Source organism: Anguilla anguilla, chromosome 3 (genome assembly GCF_013347855.1).
Source record: "Anguilla anguilla isolate fAngAng1 chromosome 3, fAngAng1.pri, whole genome shotgun sequence".
NCBI classification, from domain to species: Eukaryota; Metazoa; Chordata; class Actinopteri; order Anguilliformes; family Anguillidae; genus Anguilla; species Anguilla anguilla.
Window position 1 is genome coordinate 43,543,407 of NC_049203.1, and position 19,117 is coordinate 43,562,523.

A 19,117-nucleotide genomic window follows, 5' to 3' on the forward strand; every position below is an offset into this window, starting at 1 on the left:
ATTAGTTTAATTATTCATTATTATAATAACTATCATAATAATATTAGTATAGCTTTAGTTACAATTAATTATATTTTGTATTTTACACGTGTGCTGAGTTTGTGTAATTAATTTATATTAATGATCATGTGAAAGTTTTTTTCATATTTCTTTCTCTCTCTCTCTCGTTCTCTCAGTTCTACATAATGCCCAACAGAACCCTTGTTGTTCAAGATTTTCGTTGTTAATGACAGTATGAAGCCAGAATTGTCTCCCCTTCCGGGATTACATCTCCTTTTCGACCAAAATTTAGTGATAGGAAAATGCTGCGTGAACCTTTCACACGTTTCATCCTGTTAATTTGATCAGAGGGTGTTTAGCCACTTTTGTGTATTGCACTATTTGTATAATCTTAATCAGTGCCATTAGACAACGCAATTTGAAGACAGATCCACGGAACATATGTCCTAATCGTCTCCAATAAACACATTCGTGCGAATTTCACTGCCGCACGATGCATGCCGCGCCAAGGTTATGCATGCCGTGTAAAGGCTACCCGTCATGTGTAGCTATTTCGCATCTGCCGAAATTGTGTATGCGAATAAAGAAACTTTAAACTACGATGCAATAAATTTAAAGCAAAGACTAAGTAACGCATAATTATGAGAATAGGGTATTGCAACTCGCCTATACATGTTTCAACAGATCCCGGTTGCTCTGGCGGCGTTGTTTTTTTTCTTCTAAACGTATGTATTATGACACAAAACTTTACACGAGGAACTCTTCTGGATCCAGATAGAAAAGAAAGCCAAAAGATCTCCTAACTTGTTTCCCCCGTGTGTCTGTCCTTCGCTAGAGTCAGCAAGTCTAGCAACATAAAACATTTTTTTTTAAGTCCTTGCGAACTCCGTCAACGCAATATATTTACTTGTTTAATGGTAGCCTAGTAGACACGATAAAATAAAAAAGTAACGCTAAGAAATTATACGCCCTACAGGAAAGAAAATACGTATTCTTATATAATAATTATAATGATAATAAAGGTTTGTAAATCACTTGCATATGGTTATAACAGAGGGTAGAACTATAATATCTATATTAATATTATTATTGTTATAATATTGTCTTTCAACCTTGTTTGTCAGTTTGCAAAAAAATGGCTATTTTGCTTTTAGCCTATATGAATTGAGAATGTGTCAAAATAAACATGTAAAAATGGAAATGATTGTATTATTATTATTATTATTATTATTATTATTATTATTATTATTATTATTATCCTACCAGTAGGAGCCTTAGTAACAGTAGTAGTCATAACCATAGCCATCAGTTTCACTGTAATTTGTTTTAGTACTCGTTTTGTCAGTGTCTTTATAAAACAAGATAAACTCAATTTGTTGATAAAATCAGTTTAATTCAAATTAACACCAAAAACGTCCGTTAACTTGCGCCTCTCATTTTAGGCTCACTGCTCTCGACGCGTAAACGGACAGAACTCCCAAGAAATATGTGATCGCCTTCTCTGAAAAATGTAGCACTTTTTCCTGGATTATGTCAGTCTTGAATTTAAATTTACTGTAACTCCAGTCATGTTGCCAAAGGGAAGCAAAAATCTAAACTTTTTCACCATGTTCACCCACGTTGAAAGAATGCTTTAGTATATGCGTGTGTACATATAGAATATGTATAATTGGAAGTCGGAAACTCCAGTGTTATCCCGACCTAATCGAGATGAAAGCCGAGATCAGTTGAAGGAGTTCTGAAGAGACGAATGAGCCGGTCAATCGCAGTTTAACAACATGCAGAAAAGACATGCCAGGGCATACATTTGGGGGAAATTAGAATATATTTTAGCTTTAAGTTGAAGGATCAAAGTTTTTAGTTCTCATTTTTATGGTCTATTTTTTTCCTGGGGCGCCCACAAGCCTGTTTTTGGGAAAGTGATTGCACAGTAATGTATCTTTTAAACTTTATAACTGCCAGCGGTGGATGGCCTACGGTTTACACCTTTGTGTTAAAGCACGCACCGGGAACATCCACGTTGAGACAAGTCAGTCGCCAAACAAAGACGATCAGTGCATAATTTATGAAACATTTCTAAACTAATGTAAAATGTAATTAATGCCCCGATAACCTGGGGCCCCATGGGTGCCCTGTCTTGTGGTATACCTTAAGTTTTTATAAAACACGATGGACCCTCGGAACAAGCAGTCGCGCGCGTGAGGCGGAAATTCGCATCCAGTAGTGCAGGGAGGATGAAGTGCGGTGAATGGAGATATTAAATTGTTAAATTTTGGAAGAGGGCAAGAAAGGTTTTTACTGTTGAAATATTGGGTTAGAAAATTAATGCGATAAAAAATGTGACATTGCATAACATTTTATCCTTAGGCCTATATTAAATTACTTCTGTGAGAGTTCATCTGTGTTTTGGTCTTGAAATGAAATTATCCCAACACTACAGACACATTTTCGTGTTATTTATAAACATCGGACATGTCAAATTGGCTTGGTACTCATTGAACTCACAAAGTCATGGGAATCATCTGAAGTCTTTGCACAACAACCTATTGTATTTTGGTGACGTTGAACTAAAATGTCTTGCACGCGTAAGACTTTGAGAATGTGATGACAAAATTGTCAAACACATGATATATTGCGTTGGGGTTGTCTGTTAGAATCACAGAGTCCTGCTCTTGAAATGGTCGCATACGCGTGCACACTGATTTAGCCATCTTTATTTTATCTTGTTCGTTTTATATGCATATAGAATATTTCGGGCCCAATCTTATCGCAAAGGCACTTCTTCCTTAACTGAGTTTTGAAAATTCAAAAAGTTACTGTATTTTCAAATTCTTAATATCTGACATATAGGTTATGCGTGTTTTATGTGTTTTTTATTTCATTTTTCGTGTATGTTTTCAGTTGTCCCAGATGGTTTTTGTGTGCTATGAATGGTATTTTAGATACTTACCGACGTTTCTGAAGCTATAGGCTTGACAATGCCTAGTTTGTGATTTTAAAAACTATACGGAGTTATTAAGTAACTCCAAAGCAATTCGCAAGGTTATGCTTCTAGAGGTTGTACGTGTGTATGACCCGATTAATTACATTTAATCTTAATTTCTGCTAGCGTTACTTTCTATAGCGCATGCCACATGAGTAAAATGAAGTACTAGCATATTCATAAATATCTACCTATTACAATATCAATAAAATAATTATATTTGTGTTAAGACGTGAATATGTTCATATGTACAGTCTCTGAAAACACAATATCACTGTGTAATCTGCTGAGGAGTTACACACAATGTATTTTTGCTTTAAACCACAAACCCATGAATACCCCCTATCAGAACCTTCTGTATGTATCCAAAATATAATATTTAATCACAGAAAAGCATACACTAAAACTTAACAAAGGTCAAAAACACCAGAAAGTTTAATGTCAATCAAATAAATTTTTATCAATTATACTAATGTAGAAGTTGTACACTGTGAGTATTTTTCCCTCAACCATTAAGTCATATTTTAGAAAAGTGCTCTGCACACCACCGTGTCCCTGAGTGCCCAAACAGGTAAATGCAATTGATTACTGGTAATTTGATTCATCTAACACTTTATAGCATTATTGAAAGTTGGGGACAGGCGGAGTGTCACCGGCTGGCTTCAATCAACATTTGCCCTGAACTTCAAATATACATATAAATGTCACCTATATGCTTTTTTTTAAACCAGCTCATAGATTTACATTTGTTTTTTCACCAATAAGGTTTTTCACTTGATTTTAAATACTGTAAGTGAAGTAAGCAGCCCTATGTGACCAAGGAACTCCCACCACAACAGCCCGCAGAATGACCATGGCAACAGCAGGTCCCAAACTTTAAGAAAACCATTCCCAACCCGTACTGCTCGTTTGCAATTTTTAAATCAGCAATTACTTTACGTGACTCAAACCCAGCTGGAGAAGTTTAATTCATACATACCAACAGTAGCAAGGCAGGTACAACCAGTAAAGACAAACAAAAGCTGCACCTGTAGAAATTAAGATTAAAAAATAAAGTGCAGTCAAACTGTTGGGCTTTAAAGGAACAGTGCACCATTTTAAAAACACTTAAATGTTTTATACTTTAAATGTCTCTAAGTATATGATTAATGGGACCCTACATTTGAATATATCTCACCAGAGGAAAACAAATATAAACAGAAGGTGAGCCTAGGCTTTCTAACTTCAAGTAGGTGCAAACTTTTAGTGTTTTTAACACTTCCTTTCAGCATCAAGACGCAGTTAATAATCACAGCAGCACAGAACGGCGGGTCTAAATCCGGATAACGTTCGGAGGCACTCCAGCCACTGCCCTCATCACCAAAATCATGACTTTACCAGCAACTCTCTTCTGCCCGGATGAGCAGCGACACTGCAGTAGTGAAAAACTGGAATTACAGCTGTAAAGAAATAATTGGTTAGATGAGTTAGAATTTTTTTTTTTTTAATCAGGCACTTTCTATTTTATTTTCGTGGACGATTAATTGACTTTCAAGCATCCTGTGCGAGAGAAGGGGGGGGGGGGGGGGGGATGTTTTCAGGTTATATCTGCTTACTCTATTCTATGTATTGCATACTCTAAGAAAATTAATTTAATTACCAAAAACAAAAACACCTGAAATGATACACAGGCATGTCTTTGTTTCACTTGGGGCATATCCAATGGCAAACAGGCGCTCACATCACACACAGCACAAGAACCAATACCCCAAACTTTCAGACATGATTAATGGAGACCAAGCAAGCAGGAGCATTCCGGAAATTATTAGATTGACATTAAAAAATGTATTTAGAAATTAAATTCATTAGCATTCATTCAGGAAGCACCAAACTCACTTCTAAATCAACATTCACAGCTAGAACGGGAAAAAAGTTTGAAATTGTTTAATTTGGGAGCACTCCTGCTCGCACATTATGGATTAGCAGAGTAAAGGAATGGCGGTAGTCTGGGGTAAATGATGCCTTTTAATTGAAACCAATTTGTGTTAATCTGGTGTAGCCCATATTGAACCACGGCTGAAGACCGTGTTCCCTCAGCATAAATTACCGGAGATCCAGCCTTCCGAGAATGAGGCAGGAGCACTGGGCCTGCAGTTCATCATTACCACCCTGAGCGACTAGTCAATAAAGCAACCAGATGGGAGAGGGGAGCATCCAAAGGTTTTATTGGCCAGCTACACTCCAGAGTGGAAAAAAATACCATAAGACTGACCACCCAGTGCATACTCGCCACTCAGTGCATACTCCCTATCCAACACACTCCACTCAGTGCATACTTTCCCTCTACCCAATACATACTGTCCACCCAGTGCACTGTCTCCAAATACTCTCCACCAAAAGCATACTCACACATACACATACACATGAGCAAACAAACACCCAAAGTGCATACACATACATACCCACACAAACACTCAAGTACACGTCCATTCACATGCACGCGTGAGATCACACATGCATTCACACGCGTAAGCCCTACTCCTTCCCCAAACACGCAGCCTATCGCCCTTACCTGAATCAGGATCAACAACCGGGATTTGTTATGGGGTATTTAGTTTGGTGCATTTTTTTTTTCTTCTTCCAACAAGTGAAATACACAGAAAGACATGGAATACTGGAATGCAGACTGCACTCATACGTAACAAAAGTTACTCAGAGAGAATTTAATGACACAGGACACAGATTGGCATGTTTTTTCTTTTCTTGTGTAGGGATTCGTACATCAGGGGGGAAAAAAACGTTGCACATCACAGACCGTATTATAAGGTACCGCACAGCGAGTGAATCCCTCACCGGCCCTCCCCTGTTCTCCGGTTAACGGGGGGGGTCCCCCGGGGCGGGAGGGCGGGGCCGGGGCACCGCAACATTTGAGCTGAAACATCTCACCTCCGCTCACGTACTTCATTTTTCACCCGTCCATGTCGCTCTTTAAATTAAATACATAAAAATATATATACTGTACGACAGGAAGCAGAAGGCGATGAGAAGGTCGGGGGGGGGGGACTGACGTCGAAGCGACGAACCCTACGGCGTCCTTGCAGTGCCGAGGCGAGCGGACGCTCTTGTGCTTGCGGAAAAGTCGGCTTCTCTCGTTCGATTTTGGCGCGCTGGCTACTCCCCTGCAGCAGCGGTTAAACCACGTTCAGGACGGTCACTTTTCTAATAAGACCGAACGCACCTTTATTCAGCCCACACAACGTACAACATCACACTTCATTTCCCAGTTTAAAAAAATAACAATTCTGGTGAACATCAGGTTAACACAAGCCTGGGGTTTGCCTTCCAACAAAGTAAAAATAGAGACGATTAAAAAAAAAAAAAAAAGCATTTCACAAAAACAATAAGAACAACGGTTGTAGCATTTAGTACAGAGGACAGGACAGTCAGGTTTTTTTCTCTTAAGTCGCAAAAACGTCGCTGCCGCCCATCGCCGACTCTCGTTCCGGAAAGTTCGTTGAGCACAGCCCAGAGGAGCGATTAAAAAAAAAAGGAAAAAAAAAAAAAAAAGAGTTTTAAAAAAAAAAAAAGGGGGAGCAAAAGTGTATGAATTTCCGGGGGAACACTTCAACATGAAGCTACCGTGCGGCGAGTGGGGCGGCGGCGAGGGGGGGGGGGGTGGGGGGGTGGGGGTGAAGGTGGAGGGGTCGTGGCGGACGGCGTGTCACTCCACTGCTTTCAGGGAAAAGGAGAGTTTGGGCCGGGACTTTCCCTTCCCCAGAATCATCTTCTGCTCCTCCTTCTGCTGCCGCTGCCGCTCCTGCTCCAGCTTCATGCGCTCCTCGTGGATCTTCCTCTGCTCCTCCACTATTCTCAGCTGCTCCTCGGCCTGCACGACCGGCCACGCACACACAGACAGACAGATACACACACACGTACGCACACATACATGCGCGCACACACACACAAACAGACAAGCATGCAAACACACACAGTGAAAACACATGATCAACAAAACGTTTTAACAGCCCACAAGTTAAAATAAATACATTACAAAAATTAGTAATAAAAATAATAATAATACCACATTTACAACATTATCCATAACAAAAATAATAAAAGAAGTACACTGTACCCACATTCATAGAAGACTACCTATTGTTGCCATTTTTATAAAGAAGAAACCTATTGCGGTCTCGTGTGTAAACTACAGGCTTACACGCCAGACAGCATTAATAGTGGTTCCATGGGGGGAGGAGACAGGCGATCGGGACAAAAATGCAGTACTAATAACGGTAAGTTGTGGAACCCCTCCCGAGGGCGTCTAAGAGAACAGAGCAGAGATCAGAGACGTGCGGTCCTCGCTATCGGGCTACTAGCCCGTTAGCCGTCGCTCCTGCCGTGCTAAAGCAGCGCGCCGTGTTTATGTCTCTCTCACAAAGGAGGGAAAGTGGCTTTATTCTACGTGCTTTCCTGAGCCCTGTCTGAGTTCAGCTTCCATTGTAGAGAGATGGTAAACATAGGGACTGCACTATTATCACAAAGAAACCAAAAGCAAAACAATAAAAGCATTTAAAATCTCAAACTGCTTTAATTGTAAAAAAACAGTAGGAGACATTTCTTCAATAGAAGAATTTTTTAAAAGGCATACATAGTTTTGTTTGGACTCTTTAACGCGGATTTTAAATAATTATTTACTGAACAGACAGATAGTGAGGGCCTCCTATTTTGATTTGACTACATTCGGCTAACACACCAACTATTCAGAAGAGAAATGTGGAGGGTTTACTCCACATTCCCAAGCTCGTCTGAACACATTACCAGCTCATTTCAAAATTTATTTTATATTTATTAGCTTTTTTGCATTTTTATTTAATTTAATTCACAGATTGTGTTTATGTCCGCAGTTTAAAAGAGAAACTGCAGTTTAAGTTTGAGGGCTTTCATCACCTATGTGAATAGAAAATGTTAATAATCAGATCGGAGGTATTAAAAATGTGTTACCACGAACACGAAAACCTGAAAAACAAGCATTCCATTTTTAGGAGATCTGAATGCCGTTTAGTGGCTTGCAAGCTCACCATATTCACAGAGTATTTTATTTCAAAGGAGCTGATTCGCAAGGCAGGATGACTATATCTTTTTTTTTTTTTTTTTAACGCCGCACACCAGGGTTGAAATTAACACCAGCCTCTAGCCAAATGCTGGTAAATTTTATCTGTGGCTGGTAAGTTTGTCTGCACAACCAGCCACACTTTGGTAGGTAACCACCCATCATTTGGCAATCCTGTCCTATTCTAAATACCTAGTTGTCTGGTAAAACGGTGAAATTGGCCAGAAAGGTTTGGGATGCATCTGCCACAGTGGCCAGTGAATGGAAAAATTTGTTTCCTGCCCAGGTACAATGTAATAGTATATTGGCAAGCTAACTGTTTCCAGCGCAACACAATGAAAGAGCAAAAACTTTATTTGGCATGACGAAGTAACACTAGTATTTGTGTCAGTGTGTGTGCGTATATACATCCATATATATATATATATATATATATATACATACACACACACACACACGCTTTAATGGTCACATTTTAAATGCGCCAGCGCATGTGTGGTTTTAAGGTCGGTAAGTGACCGATGCCGCAATCCCCTCGTGAAGCAGAGGGCGAGCGCCTCTGGAGCAGGCCCGTAGCCGAGCCTTCACGAGCGCACAGGACGTACCAGTCTGGCCTGCGCGTCGGCGATCTTGCGGTTGTTCTCCTCCAGGATCCTCTCCAGCTCCGCCCTCTTTGAGCTTTCCTCCTCCTGCGGGGGGGGGGGGGGGGGGGTTAGGTTTACGTAAAGGTGCGTTAGCAGTGTCAGTCGATACACGTTCACGGCTGTGCACGTTTGCGCACACATTCGCACGAACGCGTGTACGCTCCTCACTCTGACGCACGCACACGCGCACACACACACACACGCGTCAGTGCTTTTAAGGAACACAGCATGTCAAAATTAACAGTTCCTCAAGCAAAAACATTCAACTACAATTTTTATGACCATGAGGAATATTCACGTGCATAACAAAACGTCAATTTACTTATTTGTGTAAAATATTCCCACTGGCTTATTTTACTATTAGACACAGCACGAGTCTAGATAGCCACTGTGCCGAAAGTTGTGCTGGTGAGTTTGGCTTTTAAAACTGACCAATTCAAAAGAAACAATAAATAAAATTCAGGCTCAGGTGATTAGGCTACTTTTTGAGCATGACATTTTCACTTAATTTACAACATCAGCAGGACGTTAGACGCACGGCCTCGCTAGCTTGTCTGTGTTGCATCATCGTGTCGGCCACGATCTTAGCATCGGCCCGACAGAGAATCCATTGTGATAAAAACAGTGAAAGACACAGCAAGGTCTGTAATGATTATGACATGCTCTCCGATCATTAAGACGCGATATTCGAAAAAGAGGGTTAGGATTCGAGAGTCGATCTTAAAAATATATCCCGACGCGTGTTAGAGAGATTAAATGACGGCTCCGCGGGTCCGCTCGCGCTCTCCCGTCTTCGTCCCGAAAATGTCAAAAGTGAACGACTCGCAGTTCAACCCTCCCCTGCCCCCAACGAAAATCGAAAAGGAAAAAAAAACCCAGCCAGCAACAACAACAAAAAAAAAAAAAAAACAGTACAATTTGGGACAACACAAGGCAACACCGAAAAGCCTGTGTGAATTTAGCTCACGGTCTTGTACACGGCAATACTGCTCTAAAGAACTGTGAAAAGGATCCTTTTTGGGCAGAGTTCTTTTTTTTCCCCCCCCCACCCGCCCCGGCGTCTTGTGAGAAGGAAGTCTAGCGGAAGGGATCGGGGTGGGGGGGTGCAGGAGGGGGCATTTCACAGAAGATTAGTAACAAGCCACTGGCCATTCTCCCGTGGATCAGGTCGCTAAGGTATTCAGTGGGGTCCTTCGCTCCGAGGCCGCTCCCAACTTCACAATAAACAAACCCCAGGCAATTAGGACCCGGCGGGGCGGCGGGGGACCTGCGGGGGACGCCGCGCCGAAGCTCTGAAAGGGGGGGGGGGGGGTAGATTTTGGAGACCCGGCAGTGTCGCCCGGGTGAAAGCCCGCTCCTGTGGAGAATCGGAGAATCGGGCTCCACTTCGGAGGGACACAAAAGGGGGGGGGGGGGGTTGCGGGGCTGAGGCGGCTCCCCGGGGGGCTCCGGAGGGACGGGGGGGGACGCTAGCCGGCCGCTGCGGTCAGCACCCGCGCGGCTAATGCTAATTAGCCGATAATCCCGTCTGATTAACGAGCCCGCATTCCGCGAGGGTGGAGAGACGTGCAACTGAACCGAGATTTTTTTTTTTTTTTTTTTTTTTAAACAACCGGAGCAGAGAGTCCACTCTCCTCACGTGCACTTTGGCTTTCACTCAGACGGAGGGAGAGCGGAGACGGCTTACGGACGGAGACGGGAGCTCGGCGGAGACAGCGCCGTGGCGGGAACGCGAACCCCCCCGGTTGCCGGGGAGATTGGTGTGCGTGTTAAAAGTCGGCTCTAACTACTGCCACGTGGCCCCCCTAAAACGCATTTTTTTCCCTTAGGCTTTTTAGATGACTGCTGTGGGTGCTGCGGCATACGCCCCGATGTGGACACGCGTGTTTAAAGTCGCGCAGGACGCGGGAAACGTGTCGGGTGCCATTTCAGAGAGCACCTTCCACAGAACGCACAGACACATGGCGAACGATTGCAGGAACTGTCCCAGTTAAAGGGCTCATTAGATTGAGGATTTCCCTTGTTGATGGTGTGTGATGTTAATAACCCCTTTGTGAGGCTTGATAAATGTCTGTAACTGCCTTAATGTGGCTACGGTGCTGCAGGCTGTAGCTGCGCTATATCCCCTGATAAAAAAGTACTGACTAGTGGAGACAAAATTAGCACAAACGGTGAAAAACGTCAATTTGTAGATGGCCTTTCATGGGGACAAACAAGACAATTCAATCCTGAAAGTTAAAAAGTAGTGGAAAGTCTCAGCAATAGAGTATTAGTTCAGCTGCCTTCTGACTCCGCCCCTGACCCCTCCCCCCTCAGCCAATCCCCTGTGAGAGTTCTGCACAGAGCACTACCTCTCTGGCCTTCTGAATCCTCCCCCTTCCCCCCTCAGCCAATCCCTTGTGAGAGTTATGCACAGAGTGCCACCTATCTGGCTTTCTAACTTTGCCCCTGACCCCTCCCCCTCCCCCTCCCCCCTCAGCCAATCCCCTGTGAGAGTTCTGCACACAGAGCACTACCTCTCGGGCCATCTGCGCGGCCAGCTCGGCCTGCCGCTGCCTCTCCAGCTCCTCCAGCAGCTGCCTCTCCATGATGCGCTTGGCCTCCTCCACCCTCCTCAGCACCTCCCGCTCGATCTCGTCCTTCCGCTTCTCCAGCTCCTCCTCCACCCGCTTGGCCACCAGCTCCTCCACCCTCCGTGCCGTCTCCTCCTCGATCAGCTTCTCCTCGATCTCCTGCTGACGGCTGCAGGGAGGAGGTCACGGGGGGAAGGGGGGGGAGAAAATGAGGCGTCGGCAAAAGCCCGTCACGCACAGAAGCCCTTGGCAAAGGCGTTCCGTTTCTGACGGGCACACAGGACTCAGCAGTCTCCCGTGAGAGCAAGGACTGATCTAAAAATGAGTGGTGCATGGAAAAAAAAAATGAGCCCCCCCCCATCCATGCACACATATACATATACACCCCTCACTTGTAGCCCGCCCCCCCAGGGCCGCCAGTGCCCGGGAAACCTTTCCCTGTTAAATCTTTCCCCACTTAGCCCCCCCCCCCCCGCCCCGGGCCCAACTTCTCCTGCCGGTAAACCACTCATTTCCAAACTTTCAGGAAGAAGTTCACCTAGTTGCTGAATTGTGAGTTATTTGCACCTTACTCCAGACAGGAAATGATGCGACAGGAAACGACGTGACACAGTTTGGCCTTGCAAGAGGGCATAAGGGGAGGATGGGGGGGGGGGGAGGGTTGGGAATAGAGGGCTGAGGCAGAAGGGATGGCTCTTCCCATTTTCTTTATAAGTGATAACGATTACAGATAAACGCTCAGTCTGCCAATCCCGTGTGTGAAGGCAGCCAAAAACGACCTCCACACGGACATGCAAATGCTAAATTTTAAATGCAAATAACTCCTATCAGCATGACAACACCCCCAAAGTACAACAGCTCACAGCTCACAAAACCAGCATTTGTTTTCTTTGTTTTTTTTTCTGGTCGACTCATTCTTCTCAGACTTGCGGGACGGTCGAGTGGACCGACCGCTGGAGCGGTCCGGGACGTTGCGCGAGGGTGGCGACGGCGGTGGACTCCGCCTCGCAGCCTTCCGGTCGCACGGCCCGGCTCCCGGACCGCCGCGCGGGGTGGGCCGGGGCTTCACGCGGAGCGCGGAAAAGCGAGCGCTTCCGGAACGCGCAGGTGACCTCCCGCCTAAAGAAACGCTCTGAACGCGCTGGGAACCGCGGTCATGCCCAGCGTCGCTTTCTTCCCTTTAAGTGGATTACGTCTTTTACCCAAGCCAACAATGGAGCTTAAAGAGCCATAATGTTGCTGGGATTACTACTCGAGCGCATTATCCGTGCGTGCGTGCGTGCGTGTGTGTGTGTGTGTGTGTAATGCAACGTGCGTCTCACTCAAAGCCTCTCCCTGATAGCATGTAATTATTTGAGGGGGACCCAGTGCCTTGCAAACACAGTCTGTGTTGTGCAGAAATCTGAACAGGACGTTAAGCAGTCCACACGCACCTCCTATCCTCACGCGCGTGTCCACTTCCAATCATCTACAGAGCCATAACAAATCAACAGCTGGGCCTATATATCACAGCAAAATGGTGATTTGGGCCACATACAATAAGTTCTCTGATGCCTTAGGTTGCTTTTCTTTTTAATTGCTGTTCAGAAATGTGCAAAAAAAAGCTCAAATAGGATATTTTGGAGTAACACGTATTATGCGAACCGGTCATGTCAAATTAGCTCCGTGAGAATCTGGAAGAACAAATTTTGAAGTTGGCCTATTGTTGTTTTATTGGCAATGGCCGTTGGCTTACGCTTCACCGCCTCGTTCCTGGTACTCCCGTGACACAGCGGGCTTACGAGCGTGGTATCGCAGGTAATATTAAAGTCTCTTAATTATCAAAAGTCTGGTTGTTAGCAAGCAGGCAAGGGCTAGTTAGTTGGTTGCGAAGTAGCTAGCTACCTAGCAATGTGCAAATATTGTCCCTGACATGCACAAACACAACCTGGACTGTGGTAGGCTGGGCCTGGGAAAGATACCATAGCGATAACGTCACTCATTCAAGGACTGTTGCAAAATGATATTTATGCCATATCTGATGTGCAGTATTTCCCTATTAGATAAATTACAAGCTTCATACCAAAGAGTATCAACACAATGATATATCACTGGACCCTACTCAGAAGCATAAAGAGAGTACACACAAGGCAAGATTCCGCCAAGACTCCCATTCCTGGGTATTTGCAGTCTCATTTTCACACAAACAAGCCCTTGGTAATTATTAGTAGTTGTTCTGAGTAGCACATATGCATGTTGGGACCTGTAGTTCAATAAGAGTGTCCAGTATCTATAAAAACAAAAAGGCTAACAGACTTTTTCACACCACATTTCGCACCTAAGTGCTGATACAGCAGAAGGGATACACATATTTGCTTAGTAACTGTGAAACTGGTCAAAGTGTGATGCAATGGCTCTATTGTACTATTTGTTAGCATAATGCTATGATTGCAAGTATGATGAGATGGTCATGTGCATCTACATGTAATGACATAGTTATGTGTGTGGAAGTTTAATGAGATGCTCATGTGTAAGTACAATGTGAAAGTATGTGATGGCTCCAAGGCACTGCATGTATGTAATGCTATAAATAGTGGTTAACATACATGGTTTACTCAGTTCCAGTCAGTGGGGCTGTAGGGGTGGGAAGGTGCATCAGGGGATAGTCTGAGGAAGAGAACGATGTGCTTGAGCGCACAGGTAGGGGTGGGAGTGGGTGGGTGGGTGGGGGGGGGGGTCGCTAAATAACCCTCAGGGTCGGAGCTGGCGTGGAACGCCAGATAAAGGCGAGGCCGGGTCACATGGTCCGCAATCGCCCGTGGGCCTCGGGAGGCAGGGGGCGACTTCGTTTACCCTTAAACAGGTATAAACCGTTTCAGCTGCACCGCAAACAGGAAGGGGCTTTTTAAAAGGCCCACAACATCGCCCCGGGCTATATAAACAACAAAACACAGAGGGAAAAACAACAGCAGAGGAACAGGCGAGCCCTAATCGAATTTAGCCCGCGTTTCAGAGGAACTGGAAACCGCAGGCCTCATCCGGCGTCCGCTCGGCCTCTTCGGTCAGGGAACGCTCTTAAAGCGGCAGACGGCGTTCCTGAGGACAGCGGGAACCGGAGACGAGGGCGACCGACACAGGAGACGCCCACCAGCGGCCAATCAGCCCTGCAGCCGCGGGGCCGGCCGGCTGCCCCCGACCCTTCCCCCCACTCCCCCATCTCTCTCTCTCTGCCCTCCTCTGTCCGTCCCACACTATCTATCTCTGCCCTCCGTCCTGTTCTCTGATCAGCACTTGAGGTGATGCCTGTGACATTTGCCAGAACGGGAGTGACGCGCGACTCAAGCTGCCGCTGAGCCTGATTTCACCAGCGTGTCTGCCACCTGCTGCGGGTGGGCGGGGTTTGGGACTGACGGGCGGCCGGCCGGCCCCTCCACAGCTCCGGACACCCAGCCACACAGGAACAAGGCTGACACCCTGCGTCTTCAGCTGCTGTGCAGCTCAGTGTAAGGCAGTACCTAATGCACATGTTTAAAATGGACCCTGCTTATTTTAAATAAACGCATGCACAAAATGTTTCGTTTTTGCCCATTGCTAAATTTAGATATTAGATTATAAATTTCAAATTATTAACAGCATAAAAACTAAAAAGATTCTGTCCCACACACTGCTGAATCTGGAAGTCCCGACTTTCAGCCTCATTATGCATATTCACGAAAGGGGTGTGGCCAAGAAACCTTACCTAACACTGCATCAGAGACCAGCAGAAAACCATGCACAGGAGTACAGAGCATGGAAGAGAGTGGGAATCTGTCTAATACACTAAACATCTGTGTTTCTAAACATCTGGCGGCTTCAGCACAGATAGCCTATCCCTGTTCCACAGACGGAATTACAGAGAGCTCAGCCAACCCCTGTAGGAACCAGGCCAGCCCTGGCAGGAGAAGCACGCTAGATTTCATCCTGTAGTGCTTCTGGGGCTGCAATGCAGGACAGCAGACACAATTTAAACAGGAAAGATATACATGCCCTTCACAGTCCTCTACACAGGAGAAATAACTTATGTCTTCAATGTTCTTAAGTGTTCACTTGGCCAAAGACGGGTCGGCTATATTTTGTGTAAATCCCAGAGTGGCGAAATTTATCCATGCTCAGCTCCTTACACTTTCTGTAATGAATGTAAATGAGACAAGTTATCAGCAGCTGCAGCGTTCATGAAATACTGCTACAGAGGGAAAGAGAATGAACACTTCTGACAGTGCAATTTGACAGCACACCACCTCACAGAGAGCTGAATCTATAGAAATACCCAGTAACGTTTTGCTAAAACTGGAAGATTTTTACCGTGACGTTTGCTTATCGTACTCCTGACTCCGTTACCAGGCTACCAGCAGCAGGGTCGCCGGACTGGCATCCGACAGCCAGCCCTCGCTCGGTTCTACGAAGGTGCACCGCCGACAGTGCCGACTGTAGCGGGGGGTCCTGCGGGGCAAGGCGTAGCTGGCCGCGGCAATGCCCGAGGATGCAGGGTGATGGCAGGCAGAGCACCCCAAGCCTCCGTACCCGACATAGACTCCTACAGGCAGTCAGCCATGCGGCTTCTGCTAGCGAGTGCCATGAAGGATAATACAGAAACTGGACAACATCTACAAACTGTGCTTTCCAAATAGGGGGGAAGGAGAATGATTGAGAGTATACAGTTATCAGTGAAGGAACATCATTAAAAACTGAGGGAAGAGCCGGACGGCCCAGCTCCATGCCTAAAGAGGAAAAGGGTACGGGGGGAATTCGCACTTGCAGTAAAGAGCAGGTTTAGCCCTGCGGCTCATCCCTGCATTGAAAAAGCATTTACTGGTGAAACCCAACTTCAGGTTATTTCTGCCACAGCTCTGAGCGCTAGTGTTGTTCGCTGGAGGCTGGAGCCACTGTATTGCAGCAACAGCCTGTTATTAGTGCGATTCCCATTGACTACAGGTGACTGTGTTGCATCCAAAGCCAGACTCTGGACTTGAATGCTGACCAGAACACACTGAACTCCCATCCGATATAGCCTGACATGCCAGGCTTGCAGCTCTGCACTACAGCAGTGGGGAAACCAGTGCAATCCAGCACCAGAGACGCACACATTTCTAGGCTCTAACCAATGTTTTCTAACATATCGCATGAAGACACTTCTGAAGTGAAGGTAGTGATTCAAACATAAACTAGGAGACACTGGGAAGTGGTTGAGTGGGAAGAGGAAATGTGTGCCAAAAACAGCACACTTCCACAAGCCTCTCCATGTCAATCTATTGTATTCCAACAGTAAGGACAGTGTCTTGGCATATTTTGAGATCCGATCATCTGAGCTCTGAGACTACCCATCTACACACATGTCAGTCAGCCTTTATGATCCTTACTCTGTGTTATATATCAATAAATACTAACAATAATATAATCTCCATGACAAAACACCACCTTTAGGAATCTCTTGAGACGTGTCCAAAAACCAAACGGACACCTGGGCCAGAGAGTAACCTGATAACCTGCACATCTGATTGGACAGCTTACAGACAGCAGCTAGCTCCCTGTACCATTAACAGTAGACTACGTCATAAAACGTGCACTCATCCAAAGACATAATACACCCATAGATCGGAGAGCTAAATAGTTGTTCGAATTCCTCCTCCTCTTCACACTCGCCATGCATTTCACGTACACGAAGCTAGCACGATTGTTACATAGCTAGCTAGTCTAATAAACCTTTCATTCGGCGTCCCTGGTACTGATACCTCTCTACTGACTTTGCAGTAATTCGAATTCTTTAAAACACCAACTGCAAGGCTAATGGCCAGGCAATTTTACAAAGGTTATTTTGAAAACTGTTTTTCTCATTAGTATCAATCCAATCCAGTTTTGGATCAATCCAGAAAAAATATTCGCTAGCTAACTTAGCAATAGTTACATTATTGCAGACATCTTCAGTTACACAATTTCGCAGTGAAGTCCACATATACGTTTAATGGATTAAACTGTGCATAGCTACAGCTAATGTCAGTGGTTGTGTGACAACAGAAACTACAAGAAATCTTAACATTCGTTCAACCTTGCCTGCTAGGTAAGCATCAGCACCCTGCAGTCTAATTCATTGAGTTAAGGCCTGCTATCTGTGCTAGCTAGACAGCTGTAGTACTAGCCTAATTAGCTGTCATGCTAACAAGGAGCACACAACTGCACTCACATTTTTCTCTGTTTCTCAAATTCGGCCTTTTTTTCCTCTTCTTCCTTTTTCTGTTTTTCGTCCAGGGCACTTCTCTTGCTCAACGTCCGTCCGAAAATGTCAATCCTTTCGGGCGGTGAGGCGGGCCTCTCCCGTTCCCTCTCCCTGCGGGCGGACGCAGTGGTGGATCGCGAGCGAGACCGCGACTCACGCCTTCGGTTCCTCTTTGCTTCCCGGGACTTTGACCGCTTTTTTGCCCTTTCCTTGTCTCTGGATCGCGACCGAGACCGGCTCCGTTTCTTACTGTGCTTTCCGCTTTTCGTGTGCTTGGTGCGGGACGAGCTGCGACTCCGGGAGCGACCCATGGCTGCCTCTTCAAACCCTTATGCAAATAGGTGGCTAAGCTTAAACCGTTGATGGGAGTGACTTAGTCCTTAATAATTTCCCTTATCTGCGTAATATTTATATACCAGCATATAATCCGAGAGACAATGCAATTTTTATAATATTCCCATAAACGTGGTAATTATAGGCGCTAATAACTTGCATGTTAGCTAGCTAGCCACTTCATCTGATAAAGATGGCGACTCTCTCCACTCTCCCAGGGTGCACCGCGTTCGGCCGTTTCCGACCGTTTCCGACACTTCAGGTTGTCGTAGAAACGACGATGTTCAGACGCTACCTTCTCGTGGCTTGCTGCTCGCAATCACGTCACTTTCGCACAATGCATGATACCATTACATTACATTTATAAATTAGCAGACGCTTTTATTCAAACACTGTTACCGACACTGTTTGCTAACTATAGTAAAGGTGAAGTATTAAAACATAGGGAATCCTGCTGTTAAATGTTTTAATAACTGTACATTTTAATAACATAACATTGTCATAAATGTTTCATATAGCCTACGTTTTGATTTTATGTAGGAGAACCGAAGTAACTGCCATAATGCCAAAGAACTTCCATATAGCATCAGTTCAGTTAAGAGTTTGTAAATAGTAGGCTGAGTTCTTGATTAAGTTTTAGTGATGAGTGAATTGATGATTATTGTATCCATTGCTTGATTAGACATTGGATTAATTAATAACTGGACAATTACCCACACAATACTCTCATTTCAAGGGTTATAGACATGTGAGTGAATCCTTGGTGATAGACTATGTGGGCTCATTGTCCCATGGACAGGAATAGGAACAATGATTGTGGCTACCATATCATTGATATCTCCCTATCCGTTACAATGCTGGTATAATTTGTTCACATGTGTGTACTACAGGCAGTACTGGCATTCCCTGAATGTAAAAGTGGCTTCTGCAGTAACATAACAATATACTAGCAACTGGCAATAAGGGATTTCCTACCATGAATCAGAAGAAGCCCTGCTTAATGTACGCGGATGACACCGCGATAGTAGGTTTCCTACACTCCAATCAGGCTTCTCTTGGTGCTTTTGAGGAAGAGACGACAGCTTTTGCACATTGGTGCACGGGCAATTTCCTAGAATTAAACAAAAGAGATGGAAATTGATTTTAGAAGGAACAAAACTGCACTGTCTGCTACAAAAATCAACAGTGAAACAGTGAAAATGGTCACAACATACAAATATCTCAGAATTGAAATAGACAATAAACTTAACTTCAGGGACTGCGCCA

General features: G+C 44.9%; 1 protein-coding gene across 1 annotated transcript; it reads right to left on the reverse strand.

Moving 5' to 3' along the window:
- Positions 1–5,170: 5,170 nt before the first annotated feature.
- Positions 5,171–18,082, reverse strand: LOC118224244 (arginine and glutamate-rich protein 1). Its single transcript, XM_035411556.1, has 4 exons — positions 17,486–18,082; positions 11,233–11,458; positions 8,678–8,761; positions 5,171–6,848 (listed from the first exon to the last, which is right to left on the reverse strand). Exons 1-4 carry the CDS (start codon positions 17,827–17,829, stop codon positions 6,684–6,686), a joined length of 819 nt encoding a protein of 272 aa, XP_035267447.1. The 5' UTR covers positions 17,830–18,082; the 3' UTR covers positions 5,171–6,683.
- Between the last annotated feature and the right edge of the window lie 1,035 nt (positions 18,083–19,117).